Here is a 19,904-nt window from a genome sequence, read left to right on the forward strand (position 1 = left end):
TATTTTTGTTTTCTGTTTCTTTTTGTAGGAAAGGTTAAAGAAAGAACAACAAGATAAGATTGAATTAGAAGAACAACGTGTGCGAGACAAAGCTGCTGAGCGGAATCGTGTTTTAATGGTTTGTTTTAACTTTTTACTCATATTGCGTTCAACTCTAAGAAACCCTTCTAATGTATGCTTGACTGTTATAAGGAACTTTATAAACTGCTCTTCTTTCATGTCCATTTGCAACTCCTCATGAGGCATCATCTTTTTGTTATACAAACAGAAGTTTTGATAGCTTTTTTTTGTTGTTCAAAGAATCTCCCTACAATGTTCATTCCCAGAATTTGGTCCAGGGGTATTGGTGCATAAAGGGAGATCCTAATTTTCAAACACACTGGAAGTTGGCACCCACATCTCTCAACTGATGTATGGAAACACAGAATCAATACAATTTTCAATTAAATTTTATGTTTTTATTTATTTATTTATTTTTTTTTTTTACCCCCTTATATATAAAAATATAAAATATGTAAACTTTTATCAATTTTTTTTTTTTTTTTTTAATCGCATATCTTTTCCAATAACTGTTTATTTAAGTTAATGTTATGTATTTTGTTAAACTATTTAAATATTTTAAAAATATATTTACGGAAACATGAAAAAAAAAAGCTATGAATATGTCACATTTTTTTAAATAGTTTTAGCAGTTTCAAAAATGTGAATGTGCAACAGCAAATAGTTTCACATTTTAAAAACATTAAATTCAAACATAATAAGTACGAATCCAGTAGATGATATTGCTGAAACGTAAAAATCGTAATAGATTATGCAGGTTTAAATAAAACTAAATATATTTGAAAAAACAAAAAAGTAAAGCATAAATGTTTATACAAAAACAAAAAATTTATAAAAATGTATTAAAAAAAAAATATGTAAACTTTTTTATCAGTTAATTTTTAATTTTTTAATCGCATATCTTTTTAAATAACTAAAATGTTTAAGTTAATGTTGTATGCAATTAAAAATAAAAAAAAATAAATGATAAAAAAAGATTACGTATTTCTATATTGTTATAAGGTGGTGAAAAAAAAATAAACATAAAATATATTTGAAAATTGTATCGATTCTGCGTTTCCATACTTCAATTGAGACGCAAGTGCCACCTTCCGGTGTGTTTGAAAGTTAGGGTCTCCCTTTATGCACCATTACCGGTCCAGGTTTTCATCTCCTCTCTAATTACCTCTTCCCAGGTCTAATTGAAGTCAATATCTTCTGTTGACCAGAAGTCACAATTTGGATACATAGATGGATCTCTTCATTACTTTAGTTGACACATCACAAGCAACATCTGATTTATATGATCTAAACTAAAAAAAAAACGTTAAATGCTGATGTCTTTATTTTTTGGTGAAGATATAACATGAGGACTCCAAGGTTTTCATATCATTTTCATTTTTATCGAGTTGTAATTTCTCTCCAATTGTGAAGCCCAACACCTGTATTGAAAACAAGCAATAAAAACTAAACTTGAACTCCATATATATACTTGATCAGTTTACTGTCAGAAAAAATATCAAAGCATAAGACAATATATTGCATGTATATACTGTATGACTTAAAATTGTTAATGTCTTTACTGAAATTGTGTGAGAATTTTTTTTTTACGGCTGACTTCATGTGTACGTTTCTTGACTATCTTGAAATTCTTTTCTCCAACTTTTTTGTTTATTTCTCTTTTTTACTCCTGATGATGATTCTACAAAGAAATATCTTTTGATTTTAACACAAAGATAATTAGACATTAGACGATGAATTCTGTCATGTTTAACAATGCTTGTTTGATATGATAAAAAAGGAAATATTCTAATGTAATGAAAAGGGAAACCTAAATTATTTGTGAATTCAGTGTTTTGTTTTTCATTTAATGATTTAAAGAAAGTAAAGTGCATTACTTGAAAATACTTCGCATATATGCGATGTGAATAGAGTATTTTTTATTCCATTTTTTTGGGTGCACATAGCCTTTAGAATTACGCACATTCGATTCTGAAAGATATGATTCATCCAAAAGAGAACAAAATCAATCTTTTTGCATCATGTTTCCTCCAAAGGAAGAAGTTTTATGGTAGTATGAAATTCACAAACTGTTCCCAGTCGCATGTAAATAAACACCAGGTATTTTCAAATGATGCATTTGTGTTTTCAATTTTTGCAAATCGATTATTTTGAAGAAGTTTTTTAAATGAAAACGAAACATTGAATTACAAATAATTAAGGTGTGCCTTTTTTTATTTCCGTGTGTGTGTGTGTATATATATATATATATATATATATATATATACATATACATACACACTAGCTGTACCTTGCCATGCGTTCCTGTGGCTCAAATTTCGCAATGGAAAAAGTTCCAACATGAGAAAAAGCATGTTTCTTATAGGTTTAATTTTCCATTTTGCATGGGTACACCGTTTCTGTTGTTCCATTTTCTTAGCTGATATAGAGATTTTCCGGCGTGGTGACTCTTGAATACGTAATATATATTGTCCATGTGAAAAAACAGTCAGTGTATAACTGTAAGGCCCACAATTGTAAAGATTGTTCCCTGTGCTTTGTTGATGGTTATTGCAAATGACAATAAAATTGGAAAGTTCAATTTCCTAAAGTGTAATGATGTATCCGGTGGAATCATAGGAATGCATGGAATGAAGATATATTCATCTGTGAAAGGTCCTGTTAAGATTGTTTCTATGATATTGTTTGTTAATTTTTTTTTACTGCAAGCTATGTGCCATTGCAAAGCTTGGATTGGTTTATATTTCACAACATGATAATTAGTACACCAAATTTCAATTGCAATACATGCGGTGGCATCCCTGGCAAATATAGCTGTTTGATAATTAACCACTTTATCTGCTTTCACAAGTGTCGATGGATTTGTATTTGACTACCTCACTTGGAATTTTACATTGAATAATACCGTTAAGTTCATGGGCATCTTTGTATTGATCTGCAAGAATAGCTCATTCACTCAGTCAAATGGAATTCTTATAATTTGAATATCTGCAAAAACCTTTTAAACTAACTATTCTTTTGATGAAATAAAATTACAGAAATTACAGAAGTTAAAAGTCAAAGAATTTTGCCCTTAACTCTGATCAGCTGGCACTTTTTCGTACCCAATTTTCCACAAGTGATGCAAAAGTTTTTGTGCGGATTGAACAGTCGGCAACTGGACATGCATATTTTGAGTTAAGTTTAATAGCTTCACATGGAACAAAAAAGAGTATTTGAGGCAAGCATTTATTTCATCTGCTGGTGTTGATTGAAGAATAACAGGTAACATTTGTCTGAAATCTCCTGCAAACAATATTACTGCATTCCCAAATGGTTTGACATTGCCACGCAAATCTTGCAAGGATCGACCAAGAGCCTCAAGTGATTTTTTGCGTACCATTGTGCATTCATCCTAAACAATAAGTTTGCATTTCTGCAATATTTTTCCCCATATTGGATGTTTTTGAGATGTCGAAGATGAGATTTTTGAAAAATTGAATGTTTTAAAGTAGAATAAATAATTCTTCTACTTGGCAAGCAAGGTCGCAGGTATTCCTCGTTATACATTTTGTACATTAGTTTATTTTTAATCAGTTGATATGCATATCACGTTGGCACAGTGCTAATGTCGCCAGCTTTGACTGCTAGTTTTGCTTTTGGTTTCAATTCTAGCTGATGGCACCCAAATACTTTTTTTTTTATCGCGACTCTATAATAATAGCACTACGCAAGAAAAATTGAAATAGCTTAAAATATTTCAATAGTGGTATCTATAGAAAGAGCTTGATGTGCTAAAGAAGAATTTAAAAATAAATTTTAAATCCAATTAAAATTAAGGAAGTTATGACTATTTTTGTGCCTCACACGTTTGAATATTTTTCTCTCTTTAAGACCATATGCGTTTTGTCAAAGTTTTTACACTACTTTTTCAGTAAAAATTCCATATCTTTGTTAAAACAAGATTAAGCAATGAAATTTACCATATAAGTGTATTTTTGTGCTAGGAATTAGAATATGCGACTGAAAATCTCCAAAAATTAATGCTTTCCAAATAATCTGCAGTAAATGCACATAAATATGCTGCAATTCCTTAAAAATGCCATATATCCATTAAAAGAAAAGAAGTTAGAGAACTCGAAGCTGAATTGTAATGCATTATATGTACAAATAACTGAAATCGAAATCTAGGACTGTTTAAAAATGAATATATTGCAATATTTGTTTAAAAATGAATATATTACAATATTTGTTTAAAAATGAATATATTGCAATATTTCTTTGGTATTATTAATAGTAGATTAATACCTTCCGTTAACCCCCCACCCCATCTGACCACCTCTCCAAAATATGCAATTTTACCTTTGTAGGCAATTACGTATGAATACCTTAAAAAAACTTTAATAAAACAGTAACAAGTATTTTTTTAGAATTTAATGTAAAATAATTCCCCATTTTGAGCCATTCTAGCATTTTAGGGCAGTTAAACATTTTTTTTTCTATCGGATATAAATCCTGTGTGCCTTTTTTTTTTTTTTTTTTTTTTTTTTTTTTTTTAAGACGATTATGTATGGTTTTAAGAGGGTCTTTGTGCAATGATGAGGGGGGTGTGGAGGTTGCCACTCTGACTTTGGGTTAATGATAAAGCTAAAGAAAATTATGTGTGAACACCCTGAAGACTTGATAGAAACAAAACAAAAACAATTTTAGAATTTAGTGGGGGTTAGTTTGACATAAATTTAATGTAAAATAATTCACCATTTCTAGACCATTCTAGCGTTTTAGGACAGTTGACTAATTTATTTTATGGGTGATAAATGGTGCAATTTTCTTTAAGGAAGGATTTTTTTAGACACTTATATGTAGCTTACCAAGGAACTTTGTTTGGTGAGGAGCTTGCCACTTAGACTTAGCCTTATTGTTAGGGCTAAAGAAGGTTTTAAGAGGAGGAGGCTTGCCACTCATACCTAGGGTTAGAGGTAGGATTAAGGGAGTTTTTATTGTTTGTTTGTTTTTTTTTTTTGTTTTTTTTTTAGGAAGGCATTTGACACCCATATTTACGATTAGTGGGTCATAATTATTGGCTTTTGAAAATGTTATGCCTTAGATTTTGGGCATCAAATTACTTTTAAATATGAAATTTATTTTTGTTGGTTTGTCGTAATTCTTAAGAGATGTGAAACTAAACAAGAATTATGACAAATAGACAAAAATGAATTTCGTTTAAAACAAGTGACGTCACTAACAGAAAACGTGACGTTTGGAAAACTTAAGTATTTTTGCCCACTTATTTATATATCAAAAACATTTTTTGCTACAGCTAACAAATTCGACTGAGCTTCAATCTATGGCCCCCCTCGCCAAACTTTCACAAGAAACGCTCGTCTAGCTGAAAACACTATCAATAATTCCCCCCACTCTATATCTGTGCCTAAACCTAAATGTAGATTCCATGAACAAAGCTTCTTTCTTATAACTGCAAGCCTGTGGAATTGTCTTCCGTTTTCCTGCTTTCCAGCTGACTACAATATGGTTGTCTTCAAGTCTAACGTAAACAAGTTATTGATGAGCTGTTCCACTTGTTAACAAATTTACTGAATTTCCATTACTAAAAATTACTATATTGTCCAATGGACTACTGTACACTCTTAACCCTTACCATCGCGTGGTCTCTGGCTTTGATAAGTGGTTATGCCTATGTAAAAAAAAAACACACACACACACACACAAATTTTTGATAAATTTGGTTTTTATTTTCAATTACATTTCTTGTCCGAGTGACACATTTTTCCAGTTTAAGATGTTTTTTTATTTCTTTACCTGGACTTTGGGCCAAGATCACAGTGTAGTATTGTAATGCTACACTTCACCTTTTCTGTCCTCTGTCAGTGAAGGAGAAATCCTTGATGACTGGGACAATTTTTATGTTTGTTTCTATCCAGATTGACCCTTTTTGGGAAGCTGGATTTTCCTCACATGAACTGACCTTGTGGAGAGGCAAGCAAATAGGAACTTAACTAGAAACTGAGCACCTCCTACAAATATTTCAAAATTGATTTTGTATTTTTTATTTTTTTTTTTATATAATTGGAAAGATTAGTGTCCATTTGATTATAATCCGCTGAAAAAAAATTGTAAAAAAAAAGACTAAAAAAAAAATATATTGGGAGCAGGGATGGTACTGCTCGCACATGTGAAGCAAAAAATCATTTCACATTTTTGTCTTTTTTTTTTTTTTTTTTTTTTAAATTTTTTTTTAACAAAACACTGTTTAATTCACCATTAAAAACTAATGTAATTGATAGAAGTGCACACACGTTATATATTTATGTCTTTTCAACTATATTTTTAAAATTTGACCAAAAATAACGCCGGATTGCTTTAAAATTATATATTCTGATAACCGAAGCTCCAACTAAATATGCAAGAGCATTTTTTTTTATATTCATATTTTCATTTTTTTTTTTCATTTTTAATTCGTTCTGGAATAAAAAACAAAACAAAAGTTTGTTTACAGTAAAGTAATTAATATTGGCGATAGAATCGATGATATTGTTGCTGCTTCCACATATCGTTTTAGATAATTTTTAAAAATAGAATGATTTTTTTCAGGTATCATGATTTTAAATTGCTCTGTACCACAAGATAAAGCTGGTTACATTTTTATTTTTAACGGATAAATGTAGTAAAAAGATTGATTTATTTAACAGTGGGTATCTGAAGAAAGGGTCATTACAAAATCTTACCGAAAACGCTGTTTTATGATAACATTTTTAGCACTTTATTTGCTTAAAACTCTTAATATATAATGTACATTATTGTTTATTAATTTATTTGAAAGTATATTTATTTTCGAACAAAATGGTGGTATTTTGAGGACTCCAGTTGCTTTGGTTTTTAAAATGTGACAATTTAGCCGAATCCCCTTGAAATTCGTAATTATCCAAAGCGTCCCTGTGTACTGCTAATAATAATATATACAAAATATGGACAAATTAAGATATCATTTATAAGCCTATTTTATGCCCAATGCACGTACCAGAAAATGTATTTCATAATCATGTAAATTGATCAAGTAGTTTTATTTTCATAAAGAAAATCATTTTTAAGTGATTAATGAGAATTCGTAGGCATTACAACATAAATCTAGTAAATATGGATTATTGTTGAGTTATCTTCCTTTGTTTCTTGATGTTTTTCAAAATAGTAAATAAGATGATCATTCTTCGGATATTCATAAAATTTAATTTTCGTATTAAAAAAAAATAAATCTAGTTGATCAATTTATATGATTTTTGGAGTATAACATTTTATTTCTGTGACGGCAACATACATGATACAGATTTTACTTTATTTTTGTTTCTTAATATAGGGGGGGAATTCGGGACAAAAATCAAGAGAAGAAATCAAAAATAATTCATAACAATGATCAGTGTTGGTATTCCTATAGTGTTCCTCATCTTTTGGTGGGCAATTATTCCCATTTCATTAATCCTCATTCTTGAGAGACTTCTGGCCTTGATGAGTGGTGATTCCAATATAAAAAGTAAAATGCTTCCAAATCTTTTCCCTACATTTACTTTACTATGATGATTGAGTTTATTTTTTTATCTGTAAAAGAATGTTGCCATTAATTTATCGTAATTTTGTTATTTTTTTGTCATCAGGAACGTGAAAGAAGGAAGTCTGAAGTAAGAGAAATGATGCCTCCTGAACCAGCCGTTCATCAAGATGGTGTTGTGAGAATAATGCTTACAGTACCAAGTGGTGCCCACTTAGAAAGAAGGTTTCTCAAAACTCAGTCATTAAAGGTTAGTTTTTTGTTTTTGACATATTGACCAGAACAGTTTATTATTTTACCATATATAAATTTACCTTTGTTTATTTTTTATACAGTGATGCCGATAGCTTTTAAATTTAATCAGTTTTATGGGTTACCAGTAAATTTGTGATTCCCGGAACAAGTCCTCATTTATGAAAAGATGCATAAAGTGATTGTAGATGAGAAAAAAGTTAAAACCTATATCCCTTCAACATAAATACCCCCAACCAACTCAGCAATCAACAAAATCACACCCTTTCACTGTGGAGGCCCTTGGGTACTGAAAGGTTTTCTGTTGTACTAGTAGATATCCTAAACTGACCCCCCCCCGCCAATTTACCAAAATGTTTAGGTGTACATAGTGCTGCAAGAGATAGTTTGTTTATATATATATATATATATATATATATATATCAATTAGTATCTCCGAGTTATGGTTATTCAAATTTACTCACTGAATAGGTCACTGAAGTAGTGTATAATGTACATGGTAAGAACTTCAAACAAGTGAGATAGCTTTATAAATGCCATAGTTCGTTAAAATAAAGATAATATAAATGGAATTAATAATTGTTAGATATACCCAGTCTTAAACATTGGTGAAAATCACGTGCCATCATAAAAATTGTGCAGAAATGAAAAAGCAACTTTAAGTTTTATTTTATCAGCTAACATAGTGAAACTTATGATTCATTGCATCATACAGATAAAGTTTTTTTTTTTTTTTTTTTCACTGATACATCTATAAAACCTTATTTCTAGCATAAAAATACGGTCCGATATCCAATTTGCCATTTGATGAGAAAAATTGGTTGAATGTACACTGAACCACTATTTTTGTAAAATGTTAGCTATCTATTATATAAAAGCCTAAAACTTTTATATTTAACTAAGAATGCACATCAATTTTTTCATAAAGTTACATATGGGTGGGGGTAAAATATGAAATTAATTTCTAGTTTCATGCAAAGGGAGACTGGACACTGCACAAAATTCAGATATTTTTGAATTTGATGAAATTTTAACTGTAAATATTAGGTGTGAATTATAAATATTCCCAAAGTTTCAGTTTCTTTTTATTAAGTGTTATTAGGTTATGAATACAACCTTCCATTTTGAACATTTCAATATTGCTAATTTAATCCATAATTATTAACCAATTAAACAAAGTTTCCTGAATTTTTATTTAAGCCCCAAATTTCAGATAGTTTTCTACAATTAAAACCATTTGATAGATTTTGATTCAAATTGGAATGAGAATCATATTCTAAAAATCATGTAAATTGATCAAGCAGTTTTATTTTTAAATGATTTAATGGGAAATTGTAGGCTGTTTTAATTATCTCCCTTTTTTTGTTTAAGATGACGATGTGAGATAGTCCCTCTTTACTTACTTTTAAAATTTAATTTTCTTTAAAAAAAATCATTTTAGAATGACATTTTCGTTTCGTCACTGATATGTACATCATAGATATTTTTTTTTTTATCTTGGGAGAAATCTGGACAAGGAGCAGATATTTTAATGAAAGAATATCACTAAAAAAATTATCTTCCAAATAAAATCAATTTGATGTCATTTGAATTCTAAAAATTATCCTTTTATTTAAAAAAAAAAGAAAGTATTTCAAGCAGTTTCAAAGTTAAATTTAATTATGTTATTTGGGCATTACTGAAATTGGTATAAAACTATATCTAAACTAGAAGAAAAGATTATTTTTCTTGTTTCGAAAAATAGAGTAGACAAAGTGAAAAGAAAATTGTTTCTATATATCAGTAAGCAGATTTCCAGAAAGTGAATATTTAAATGACAAATGCAGGGGTGGGGAGTGAGGGATTGGCTATCAGTGTAGTGTACCAATGAAGGACAAGAGGAGAGCATTTAAGAAACCAAAATGCCTTTTGGTAGATTTAATTTTGTTATTAAACTTTTTTTTAGGATTTAAAAAATTTTCTATTCCATTTTTATATTTCAATAATTTCATATTTGGATTCTTTGGACAACTCATCTTGAGTGTTATTTAAGGTGAATGCCTAGAAACACTACAATAAGTGTTTTTTTTTTTTTTTTTTTTTTTTCACAAAATCCTTTTTTATTCCAAATATGTAATAATAAATAGTGACCTTTACATAAAAAAAAAAAAATAAAAGTAGGTTTTAGGCTTCTAAAATGTGTACTAGAGACTTCTACCCAGTCCTGGCTGACTGAGCGAATGTGTGTTGCCCCTGTGAGTTGAATGAAGGGGTCTGGGTAAAATTTTGCGCAGATTCCAGAGTTTGACAAGAGACACCTAAAGTAGGTTGGAGGTTACATCAATCGAAGTGTGCAAATAACACTCAAGATGAGAATAGTAGTCAAAAGACTCCAAATAAAATGAATTTCATTAATATTAAATTTAAACAATATATATATATATATATATATATATATATATATATATATAAATTTCATTTATAGTAAATTAAAAAAAATATGAATTTCATTAATAGTAAATTAAAAAAATATGAATTTCATTTATAGTAAATTAAAAAAAATATGAATTTCATTAATAGTAAATTAAAAAAAATATGAATTTCATTAATAGTAAATTAAAAAAAATATGAATTTCATTAATAGTAAATTAAAAAAAATATGGATTTCATTAATAGTAAATTAAAAAAAATATGAATTTCATTAATAGTAAATTAAAAAAAATATGAATTTCATTAATAGTAAATTAAAAAAAATATGAATTTCATTAATAGTAAATTAAAAAAAATATGAATTTCATTAATAGTAAATTAAAAAAAATATGAATTTCATTAATAGTAAATTAAAAAAAATATGAATTTCATTAATAGTAAATTAAAAAATGAATTTCATTAATAGTAAATTAAAAAATGAATTTCATTAATAGTAAATTAAAAAATGAATTTCATTAATAGTAAATTAAAAAATGAATTTCATTAATAGTAAATTAAAAATGAATTTCATTAATAGTAAATTAAAAAATGAATTTCATTAATAGTAAATTAAAAAATGAATTTCATTAATAGTAAATTAAAAAATGAATTTCATTAATAGTAAATTAAAAAATGAATTTCATTAATAGTAAATTAAAAAATGAATTTCATTAATAGTAAATTAAAAAATGAATTTCATTAATAGTAAATTAAAAAATGAATTTCATTAATAGTAAATTAAAAAATGAATTTCATTAATAGTAAATTAAAAAATGAATTTCATTAATAGTAAATTAAAAAATGAATTTCATTAATAGTAAATTAAAAAATGAATTTCATTAATAGTAAATTAAAAAATGAATTTCATTAATAGTAAATTAAAAAATGAATTTCATTAATAGTAAATTAAAAAATGAATTTCATTAATAGTAAATTAAAAAAGTCAAGATACATCTATACGATACACATGCATATGAACTTTTATTTATAAACAGTTTGTGAGTCAAAATGTTTTTCATTAAGAGATTAATGTAGTTTGTTAATGTAGCATTGTCTAGTGTGTGTATAAAAAGATAATTTATAGAATACAAAAGTGCAACAGATCAGTACAAACAAGCAAATTAAGTCAGAATGGTGGAACAAGCTCTGCAGATTCACATTTTATTAATACAATTATTTTTTTAATACTTTTAACATTGTATTGTAAAGTTCCGTATCCTTTATATTTCGGGAATATTTTCTTTCTTCATATGTTTTTGACTTAAGTTCAAACTTGCATATAAGTACTATTGTAAACTAAAGCAGTTTTGCAGTAATTGAAATGCATTTGAAATTTTTTATCTATTGTTATACATTATTTAACTTTTTTCTTTTTTTTTCTTTTTTTTTTTCAGTATTTATATTATTTTATTCTATGCCATGATCAATGCCCAGATGACTTCAAAGTATTGAGTAATTTTCCCAAGGGAGAAGTGCCATGCCATCCAACTGAGGACAATCCTGAACCACCAACTTTTATTGAAGCTGGTCTGGACAAATCTGTGCGATTGTTTGTTCACGACAACGAGGCATAATAATCATAAGTGCTTCTCATGAACAGCCAATCGTAGACTTTGTAAATGTACAGGGAAAGGGGATGTTAAGGGTTTGAAAATGCCGCTTATGGGGAGTTATAACATTTTGGATGTACAACAAAAATTATTTGATCAATAAACAAAGAAAGAAAGAAAAAATTGGCGTTTTTGAAAAATAAGCCCCCACATCACTTTTACAGGATCATATCGGAAGGAAATCCCCGGCTATGGGTACAATAGCACTATCAGGTTTTAATGAATTGTTTAAAATTGGTATTAAATAAACTCAATGTGCTGTAAAAGAAACCAAACAAAATCTGAAGAAAAATATCAATGGCCAGCAACGTTGATTTCCTCAATGCCTACCCCATCCGCTGTAGACCATTATTGCTAAACTTTTTTTCTTTTTATACAAATTTTGTGAGATTTTATATGAAAAGAAAAACCATTCTGAAGTATTTGTTACAAAACCTAACCAGGTCAATGGTGGATATTTTTAAGAATATTCTGAAACCTGGTAAATTCATCTTTTGGATTATTTTCTTTCTTTCTCTTTCGATATATTTTTTTTAAATTTTTTTTTTTTTTATTAAAAAAAAATACAATTTTTTCCTAATGATTTTTTAGCTTATTTCAAACATTTTTTTATTTTTTTTTTATTTTAACTTATCTTTTTCCAGTCTAAATTTTTAGTTTATCACCTCCAACTTTGGACAAAATTTACTTAAATAAATTTGAAAAAAAAAAAAAATAATAATAATAATAACAATAAAGTTCCCAAGGACAACTACATTCCTATTTATAAATGCTTTTTTTGTATAATCTTTTTTTTTTTTTTTTTAATTTTCAGAATGGAAATGTAGTGAAGAGAAAGGGTGAAAAGAGAGTGAATAAATTTTCATGTAAAACAAATTTTAAAAAAATTGAAATCCACATTAAATGTTTCTCAATTTTATTAAATAATCTTTCCAAGAGAAACTACCATTTCTGCTATTACCAACATTTTTATATACTCCATTTGCAACATTGCCAATTTTTATCATTGATTCGTTTACGTTAAAATTTTTTTCTTCCTGTTCAGTACCAGGCTGGTATCATTCCACTCTGTGTAGAGGATGCACATGGTGGCACTGTCGTCATTGCTAAAACACGTTAAAGCAATCTTTTTTTTTTTTTTGTGGCAATATACTATACATCTTAAAGATTACACAAATGGCATAGTCAACAGTGTTTTTGTATGGTTCACAAGACATTTATTCACAGGATAATATACTGACGCAAAATGAGTTTGAAGAGTAAGAGAAAACAATGTCTTGAAACAATTCACAAGGAAGCGAGAAGGATTTCTCCATAAAAACGCACTATGAACTTTAGTTTTAATGTTATTGTTCTTGTTTTGGAAATACTAGTTTCCACATTTGAACAAGAATACTTCTGGTGTATATTTTCATGGCTCACCCGGGAGGTTTTCTTTCAGCAGCAAAACCAACAATCTAAACCATTTTTTAAATGTTTTATTTTTTCTGTTGACTGCAAAATGTTGCTAGTGCTGTACTGTTCTAGGAAGTCCACCCTCCCAGATTTTGCCTTCTGTCTTTGAGAAGGAGTTAGTTTTAGGCTAATCGTCTGAAATACCTCTACTGAGGCATGCCGACGGGACTGCCCAGTCATTTTTTTTTGCAAACCAGAATACTCTTCCTCTAGGGCGCTGACTTCTCAATCCCACTTTCTGGCCCATGTCACATCTTTCAGTCGTGAAGATAAATAACACCCATTTATACAGGTGAGAAGCGAGACCTCAGTTTGGTGTTTTTCATCTCTTCTGCCCAACTAGAAAGAAACAGGTTGTAGCTTTTAATTCTTATGTGACTTCTTTAACTTGAAGTGAGGGAGTCATACATTAACCCTCCCCTCCACCTTTTTTTTTTTTTTTTGGTAACAAGAAGTTTTATATAAACTAAACCACCCATGACCGTTTGGGTCTGTATTTGTTATATATATTATTAAAAATATAATTTCTTAACTTTAACTTGGTTGATAATCATGTTTTTATTATTTTTTTATTTTTATAATAAAATATTTACTTGAAAATGGATGATGTCATAAAGAATGGATGGCAGCTATTTGCAAATTTTTGAAAATATAAAAAACATTTTGTGATCTCATCTATTTTCAAATAAATATTTCTTTCTTGATGATAATCAATTGTCTGTTTTTAGTATTGTTTCATTTTTTTCCTTTTTTAAATCTCTTTCCCATATCTTTATCCCCCCCCTCCTCTCTCTCTGTTAAGTGTCATTCATCCCACAAAAATGGCAACTTGACTAAATTTAAGAAACTCTGTTCACCACTAATCAACAATGAAATTTGTACCAAAATCAAACTAAAACTTTTTACCAACTGAAATTAAATGAAATAACTAGACAATTTATAAGTCCACAGTTCCCGATGATTGTATAACAAATGCTGACAGCCCACTCGGGAACACTGATCATGCAGTGATAATGATCAAAATCGCCCTAAACTCTAGACCCAAAACTGAGGAGCCAGTGCTAAAAACGAGATATTATAAAAAGGCTGACTGGGAAGCCAGCAGAGATGCCCCTTGGGGAAATATTTTTTCTCTTCCTGCTGAACAGTGCGCAAATGAGACCACTGAATGGTTCAAAACAGCAATTGAAGCACATGTTCCCATGCGGAAATTTTATAGCAAGCCCCACTCTCCCCAATGGTTTACTTTTACTTGCGCAACTGCCATTACTCAAAGGCAACATGCATACCGCAGATTTAACCGACATAAGTTGAGTTCAAACAGACAAAAGTACATAGAAGCTAAAAGTAATGTTAAGAAAGAAATAGCGACAGCTAAGAGAGAATTTACTGAAACCACTAAAAAACGCATCGAAGCACAGAAATTAGGAACTCGTGACTTCTGGAAAATCTACAACAGTAGTAAATAATAGGCAATCAACAATTCCCCCACTAACCAACAATCACGAGGTTGTTTGCTCAGCAACCAAGAAGGCTAATATGCTTGCCAGTTGGTTTGCCTCAAACTCCACACTGGACCCTTCCAACCACCCCCTACCTGACTTTCCTTTGCAAACAGACGCCATGCTAGATGATCTAAAAATCACCCCTGCTCAGGTACATGCTATCATAAAAAACCTTGACACTTCAAAAGCATGTAGACCCAATCTCATCTCAGCTGTGCTATTAAAAAAGTGCTCAGCTGAAGTAGCTCCAGTTCTCTCCAAACTCTACAACAAATGCCTTAATGAATCTTGCTTTCCAGGCTGTTAGAAAAATGCTTCTGTAGTACTAGTATTCAAGAATTTTGGCGAAAGAACTGACCCATCAAATTATCGCCCCATTAGCCTCCTCCCACTTTTCACCAAAATATTTGAGACCATAATTAACCAAGCCCAGTCCATCACCTCACAGATGCTAAACTTCTGACTGATAAACAATATGGATTTAGACAAGCCCGTTCCACAGCAGACATTCTATCTGTAATCTCTGAACATATATACCATTCACTGGACAAAGCGGGAGAGGGCAGAGCGGTAGCTCTAGATATATCTAAGGCTTTTGACAGGGTATGGCATGAGGGTCTCCTCAGGAAAATTAGATCATACGGTATCACTGGTAGAATACTTAACATAATTAAATCCTTCTTAGGAGAAAAATCCAGATTGTCCTCGATGGTCGTACATCTAAACAATATGATATAAATGCGGGAGTGCCTCAAGGGTCTATCTTTGGACTTCTATTATTCCTAATATTCATTAATGACCTCCCCGACAAAATTGCCTCTGAGATGGGTATATATGCTGATGACACCACACTCTATAACAGGCACGACAGGAAAACAAATGATCACATATCTAAAGAAATGGCAAAAACACTAGAGGATGACCTCCAATCAGTAGTGGAATGAGGACAAAAATGGATGGTCACATTCAATGCTGCCAAAACTAAACTTGTTTCCTTCAATAATTACAAGAAACCTTCTCTGCCACCAATAGCAATGGCCAGTGACTCTTTATCTGAGAGTACGTCTTTCAAACTGCTTGGGCTAACGTTCACAGGAAACATGAGTTGGAACAATTACATTGAAAGCATTGCCAGGGCCGCTGCGAAGAAGGTAGGCTCTCTCTACTGTGCTAGAAAACTACTAACACCCGAAAGTATCCTGTACCTCTATAAGGCCACCATTTGCCCATGTATTGAGTATTGATGTCACATTTGGGCTGGTGCATCTGCTACTAGTCTCTCGCTCCTAGACAAGGTTCAAAAGAGTCGCCAATCTGCTAGGCCCTAAACTGGCATCTAAGCTTCAGCCTCTGTCCCATCGACGAAATGTTGCATTCCTCTGCCTGTTCTACAAGTATTTTAATGGTGAATGCTGACAAACTGCAGACACTTGTGCCCCCACGACATAGACACCCTCGACAAACCCGACAGGCAGCTAAATCTCACCCCCACGCAGTAGAGATCTCTCGATGTAAAAGATCTTTCTACTCCAGTAGTTTCTTCCCCAGAATCGCTAGACTTTGGAATTCCATTCCAGGTTCCTGCTTTCCCAACTGTACAGACATGCAGAAGTTCAAGTGTAACATGAACCTACATCTTGCTACCCAAATCCCAACATAGTACCCCAGTAGTTGTTGCCCCTGATAGTATCCCCCTACACCAAAGTGGCAATGTGCCTTGTTTGGGGTGAAAATGTAATTCAAAAAAAAAAAAAAAAAAAAAGAAAAGTCCTCTTAGCTTGTCCAGAATTCCCCTTGTATTAAAAAAAAAAAGTTTCTGTGATGTACCATGACGAAATGAAAATATGTTGCAAAAATTATGTAAATTGATCAAGTATTATTTATAAAGAAAATCAATTTTAAGCAGGAATTTTAACAGGAATTCATAGGCATCACAACATAAATCTAGTAAGTATGAATTATTGAGTTATCTCTTTTATATAGTTTTTTTTTTTTTTTTTTTTTTTTTTTTTTAAATGGCAGACAAGATAGACGTTCTTCAGTTACTTTTAAAATTTGTTTTTCAAAATGGTGGGCAAGAGTCACTCTTATAGACGATTGGGAACCGCCTGTAAATTTATTATTCCTTTGACATCTGCTTTGGAGGAACCTGGTTTAACCCACCTAGGAGACTGTTGTACAACAATAAAGAAACTCCTTTAATACCAATAAAATTTTCTCTATAAAAAATAAAACTACTTGATTGATTTACATGATTTTTGGAATATGTTTTCATTTCATTATGACATTATGACTATGTATGTCATACAGGTTTTTCTTTATTTTTATTTTTAATATAAGGGGGATTCTGGACAAGAACCCTTCTTTTAAATCGTATTTAAAAAAAAAAAAAAAAAGAATCAGTAAAACCTAGGATGAAAATAATCAATATATTTTAATTAAAGCCATCCGCAATCAACTTAGAAAAATACCAAGTTCAAGCAAAATCTTGCTACATAAAAAAGTTAGAAAAATTACTCTAAACTAAATTACTGAAATCCCAATAAATAAAATGAAGAAAACAATTAGAAAAATCTTAGAAGAAATAACCAATTAAATGGCAGCAGAAATTAATCTAAAGTCTTCCAACTAATGAATACCATTTCAAATTCCAAGAATGAAAATATTTCAGAAATAACTTATATTCATATCAAGCAACAAATATTACAAAATTCCCTTCACTTTTACTGAACAAAAACTCGATAAATAAAAGCAAAAAATACAATTGGCCCAAATGAAATTCACTATCAGTTTGGATTATTCTGACTACGGTTCCCACCTTTAATGTTATTTACACAATGTTTTGGCCAATGTAACCTCCCATCTTTGAAGTGTGTATCTTGTCCAACTCAAGAATCTGGATGAAATTTTGATATACCTGAGACTAAGTTTTTCATATTTCATCCATGCAAAGTTTATATACATAAGTCAACAAACTATATCTTTAGTATGCATAAAAAGTCCAACCCAATCCAAATAAGCTAACATATAAAAAAAAAAAGTTACCTTCTCCATGGTCAATTTCCAAATCACACATGCACTTAACCATGGCACATTAATAATAATAGAAAAAATGGGTACTTATGCAGAATAAGGACGGTCATTGAAATTTTCCAGGCAGTTTATGGAAAACACTGGAAGGTGCTGAAATGAAAGTATCAGTATTTTTTTTTTTTTTTTTTTTTTTCTTTCACTGTAAAATATATTTGTTGTTATGAATTTAATTCAATGAAAAATGCAAACAATATTTTTGTTATGAAGAAAATACAATGAATAATTATTGGATAACTTTTATGAAATTTCAGGAAAAAACATTCATTGTAAGATAAGTTTCATGACTAAATATTTATTTTTTTAATAACAAACAACTGATAGCAAATGAAAAATTATTTTTATTTTTAAGTTCAAATCAAAATAAATATTTGATTTTATAAAAAAAAAAAATAAAAAAAAAAACATAGCAAATGTTTTCTTAAATGACTTTGGCTTCTGCAATTTCATTGGTTTAGTGTTTCAGCACCTTTCCCCATGTTACACTAACTGCTGAGAAAATTTTAATGATCACACGCTCCTTACTCTGCCTAAAAACAAAAAAGAGACATAACAACCTCATCAGCCAAAGTGAATTTAGAAAAACTCTTTAGACAAATATCACAATCATTCAGCTTTTTATAGAAATGGGTCAGAAATTCATAATGGAGCACAAGCTACTAACATAAGCATCTACAAACAAATCTGACTGACAAATAATTACTTTTTAACTTGTTTTTTGTGGATTTTTTCATTATTCAAGTCGATTGTCGAAACTTTTTAAATTATACAATCTGAATCACTATTTATAGAAATTGCTCCTGACAATGCATGAAGCCCCTTAAACAAAAATACTTCACGGTCAAAAAACAGCCAATGAGAAGTATTATCTGAATAGATTCCAACTCAGAAAACAGCACTCGTGGAATTTGAGGACCAAAGGACGAAATAAGGAAAATGAGTTATAAGGCTGTCGAAAGTAAAAGCAAGGTTCACTTTCTACTCTCTTTTCGGAGAGTGACCATATAACTTGTTTTTGTAATATTCTGACTACTGTTCTCATCTTTGATTTTATTTTCATGTTTTGGTACGGATTAAAGAAAGGGGTCCAATTAAAATTCTGTACAGATTCACAAGACACACCTGAAGAAGGTCGGAGGTTACATCGGCTGAAACGTTGTGAATAATATTCAAGATGAGAACGGTAGTCTGAATAATACAAATTATCCTCATCTCAAAAATTGCAAAACACTATTGATCCGATGTACTTTGGTTAATCTAGTTTGATCGATTTCTTCTCTTAAGTTCATAACTTTATGATTACAGGTATATTTTAATAGTTGTAAATTTTGCAGGAAGTTGTTTGGTCTTTCGACATTCAGAAAATTGTGATTAGTAGGAAATCGAAACAAATGCTCCATATTTTATCCAATGAAAATAGATCTGGTGGCAGTCAGGAGCACCAGAGCTGGGTGGGGGCAAAGTTGAGAGACAGGATGATGACTGGTTCTAAGATTGCATCAAGGGTGTCATTAAAGTCAAAGGCAGGTTCGTCAAATGCTGTAAAAGAAGACTAAAAAAAAAAAAAGCATTAATGTGGTTCGCATTTAAATTTATACATTATTGCTGCTATAAGAAATCTTTTCTTTTTTTTTCTTTTTTTTTTACATAGGCATCACCACTATCAAGGCCAAGAGGCCACTCGAGGATAAGGGTTAAAGAGTGTACAGTAGAAATTGGACAATATAGTAATCGTTAATAATGGAAATTCGGTAAATTTGTTAACTTATATGGAACGGTTCATCAAAAACTTGTTTGTTAGACTTGCCGACAACCATATTGTAGTCAGCTGGAAAGCAGGAAAACGGAAGACAATTCCACAGGCATGCAGTTCAAAGAAAGAAGCTTTGTTCATGGAATCTACGTTTAGGTTTAGGCACAAATAAAGAGTGGGGGAAATTAGTG

The 19,904-nt window shown here is 30.2% G+C and overlaps 1 protein-coding gene across 2 annotated transcripts in view; it reads left to right on the forward strand.

The window, feature by feature from the left end:
* Positions 1-12,490, forward strand: part of LOC145295909 (FAS-associated factor 2-like) — a 119,747-nt gene extending 107,257 nt beyond the window's left edge. For both annotated transcript variants that reach the window (XM_080141679.1, XM_080141680.1), the window contains exons 12-14: positions 29-118; positions 7,707-7,850; positions 11,695-12,490. In XM_080141679.1, coding sequence (XP_079997805.1) covers positions 29-118; positions 7,707-7,850; positions 11,695-11,874 — 414 coding nt within the window. In that variant the 3' untranslated portion in view covers positions 11,875-12,490. The remainder of the gene's footprint in view (positions 1-28; positions 119-7,706; positions 7,851-11,694) is intronic.
* The last annotated feature ends 7,414 nt before the right edge of the window (positions 12,491-19,904 follow it).

The sequence above is a fragment of the Euprymna scolopes genome, chromosome 16 (genome assembly GCF_053919585.1).
Source record: "Euprymna scolopes isolate OS-2025 chromosome 16, ASM5391958v1, whole genome shotgun sequence".
Lineage (NCBI taxonomy): Eukaryota > Metazoa > Mollusca > Cephalopoda > Sepiida > Sepiolidae > Euprymna > Euprymna scolopes.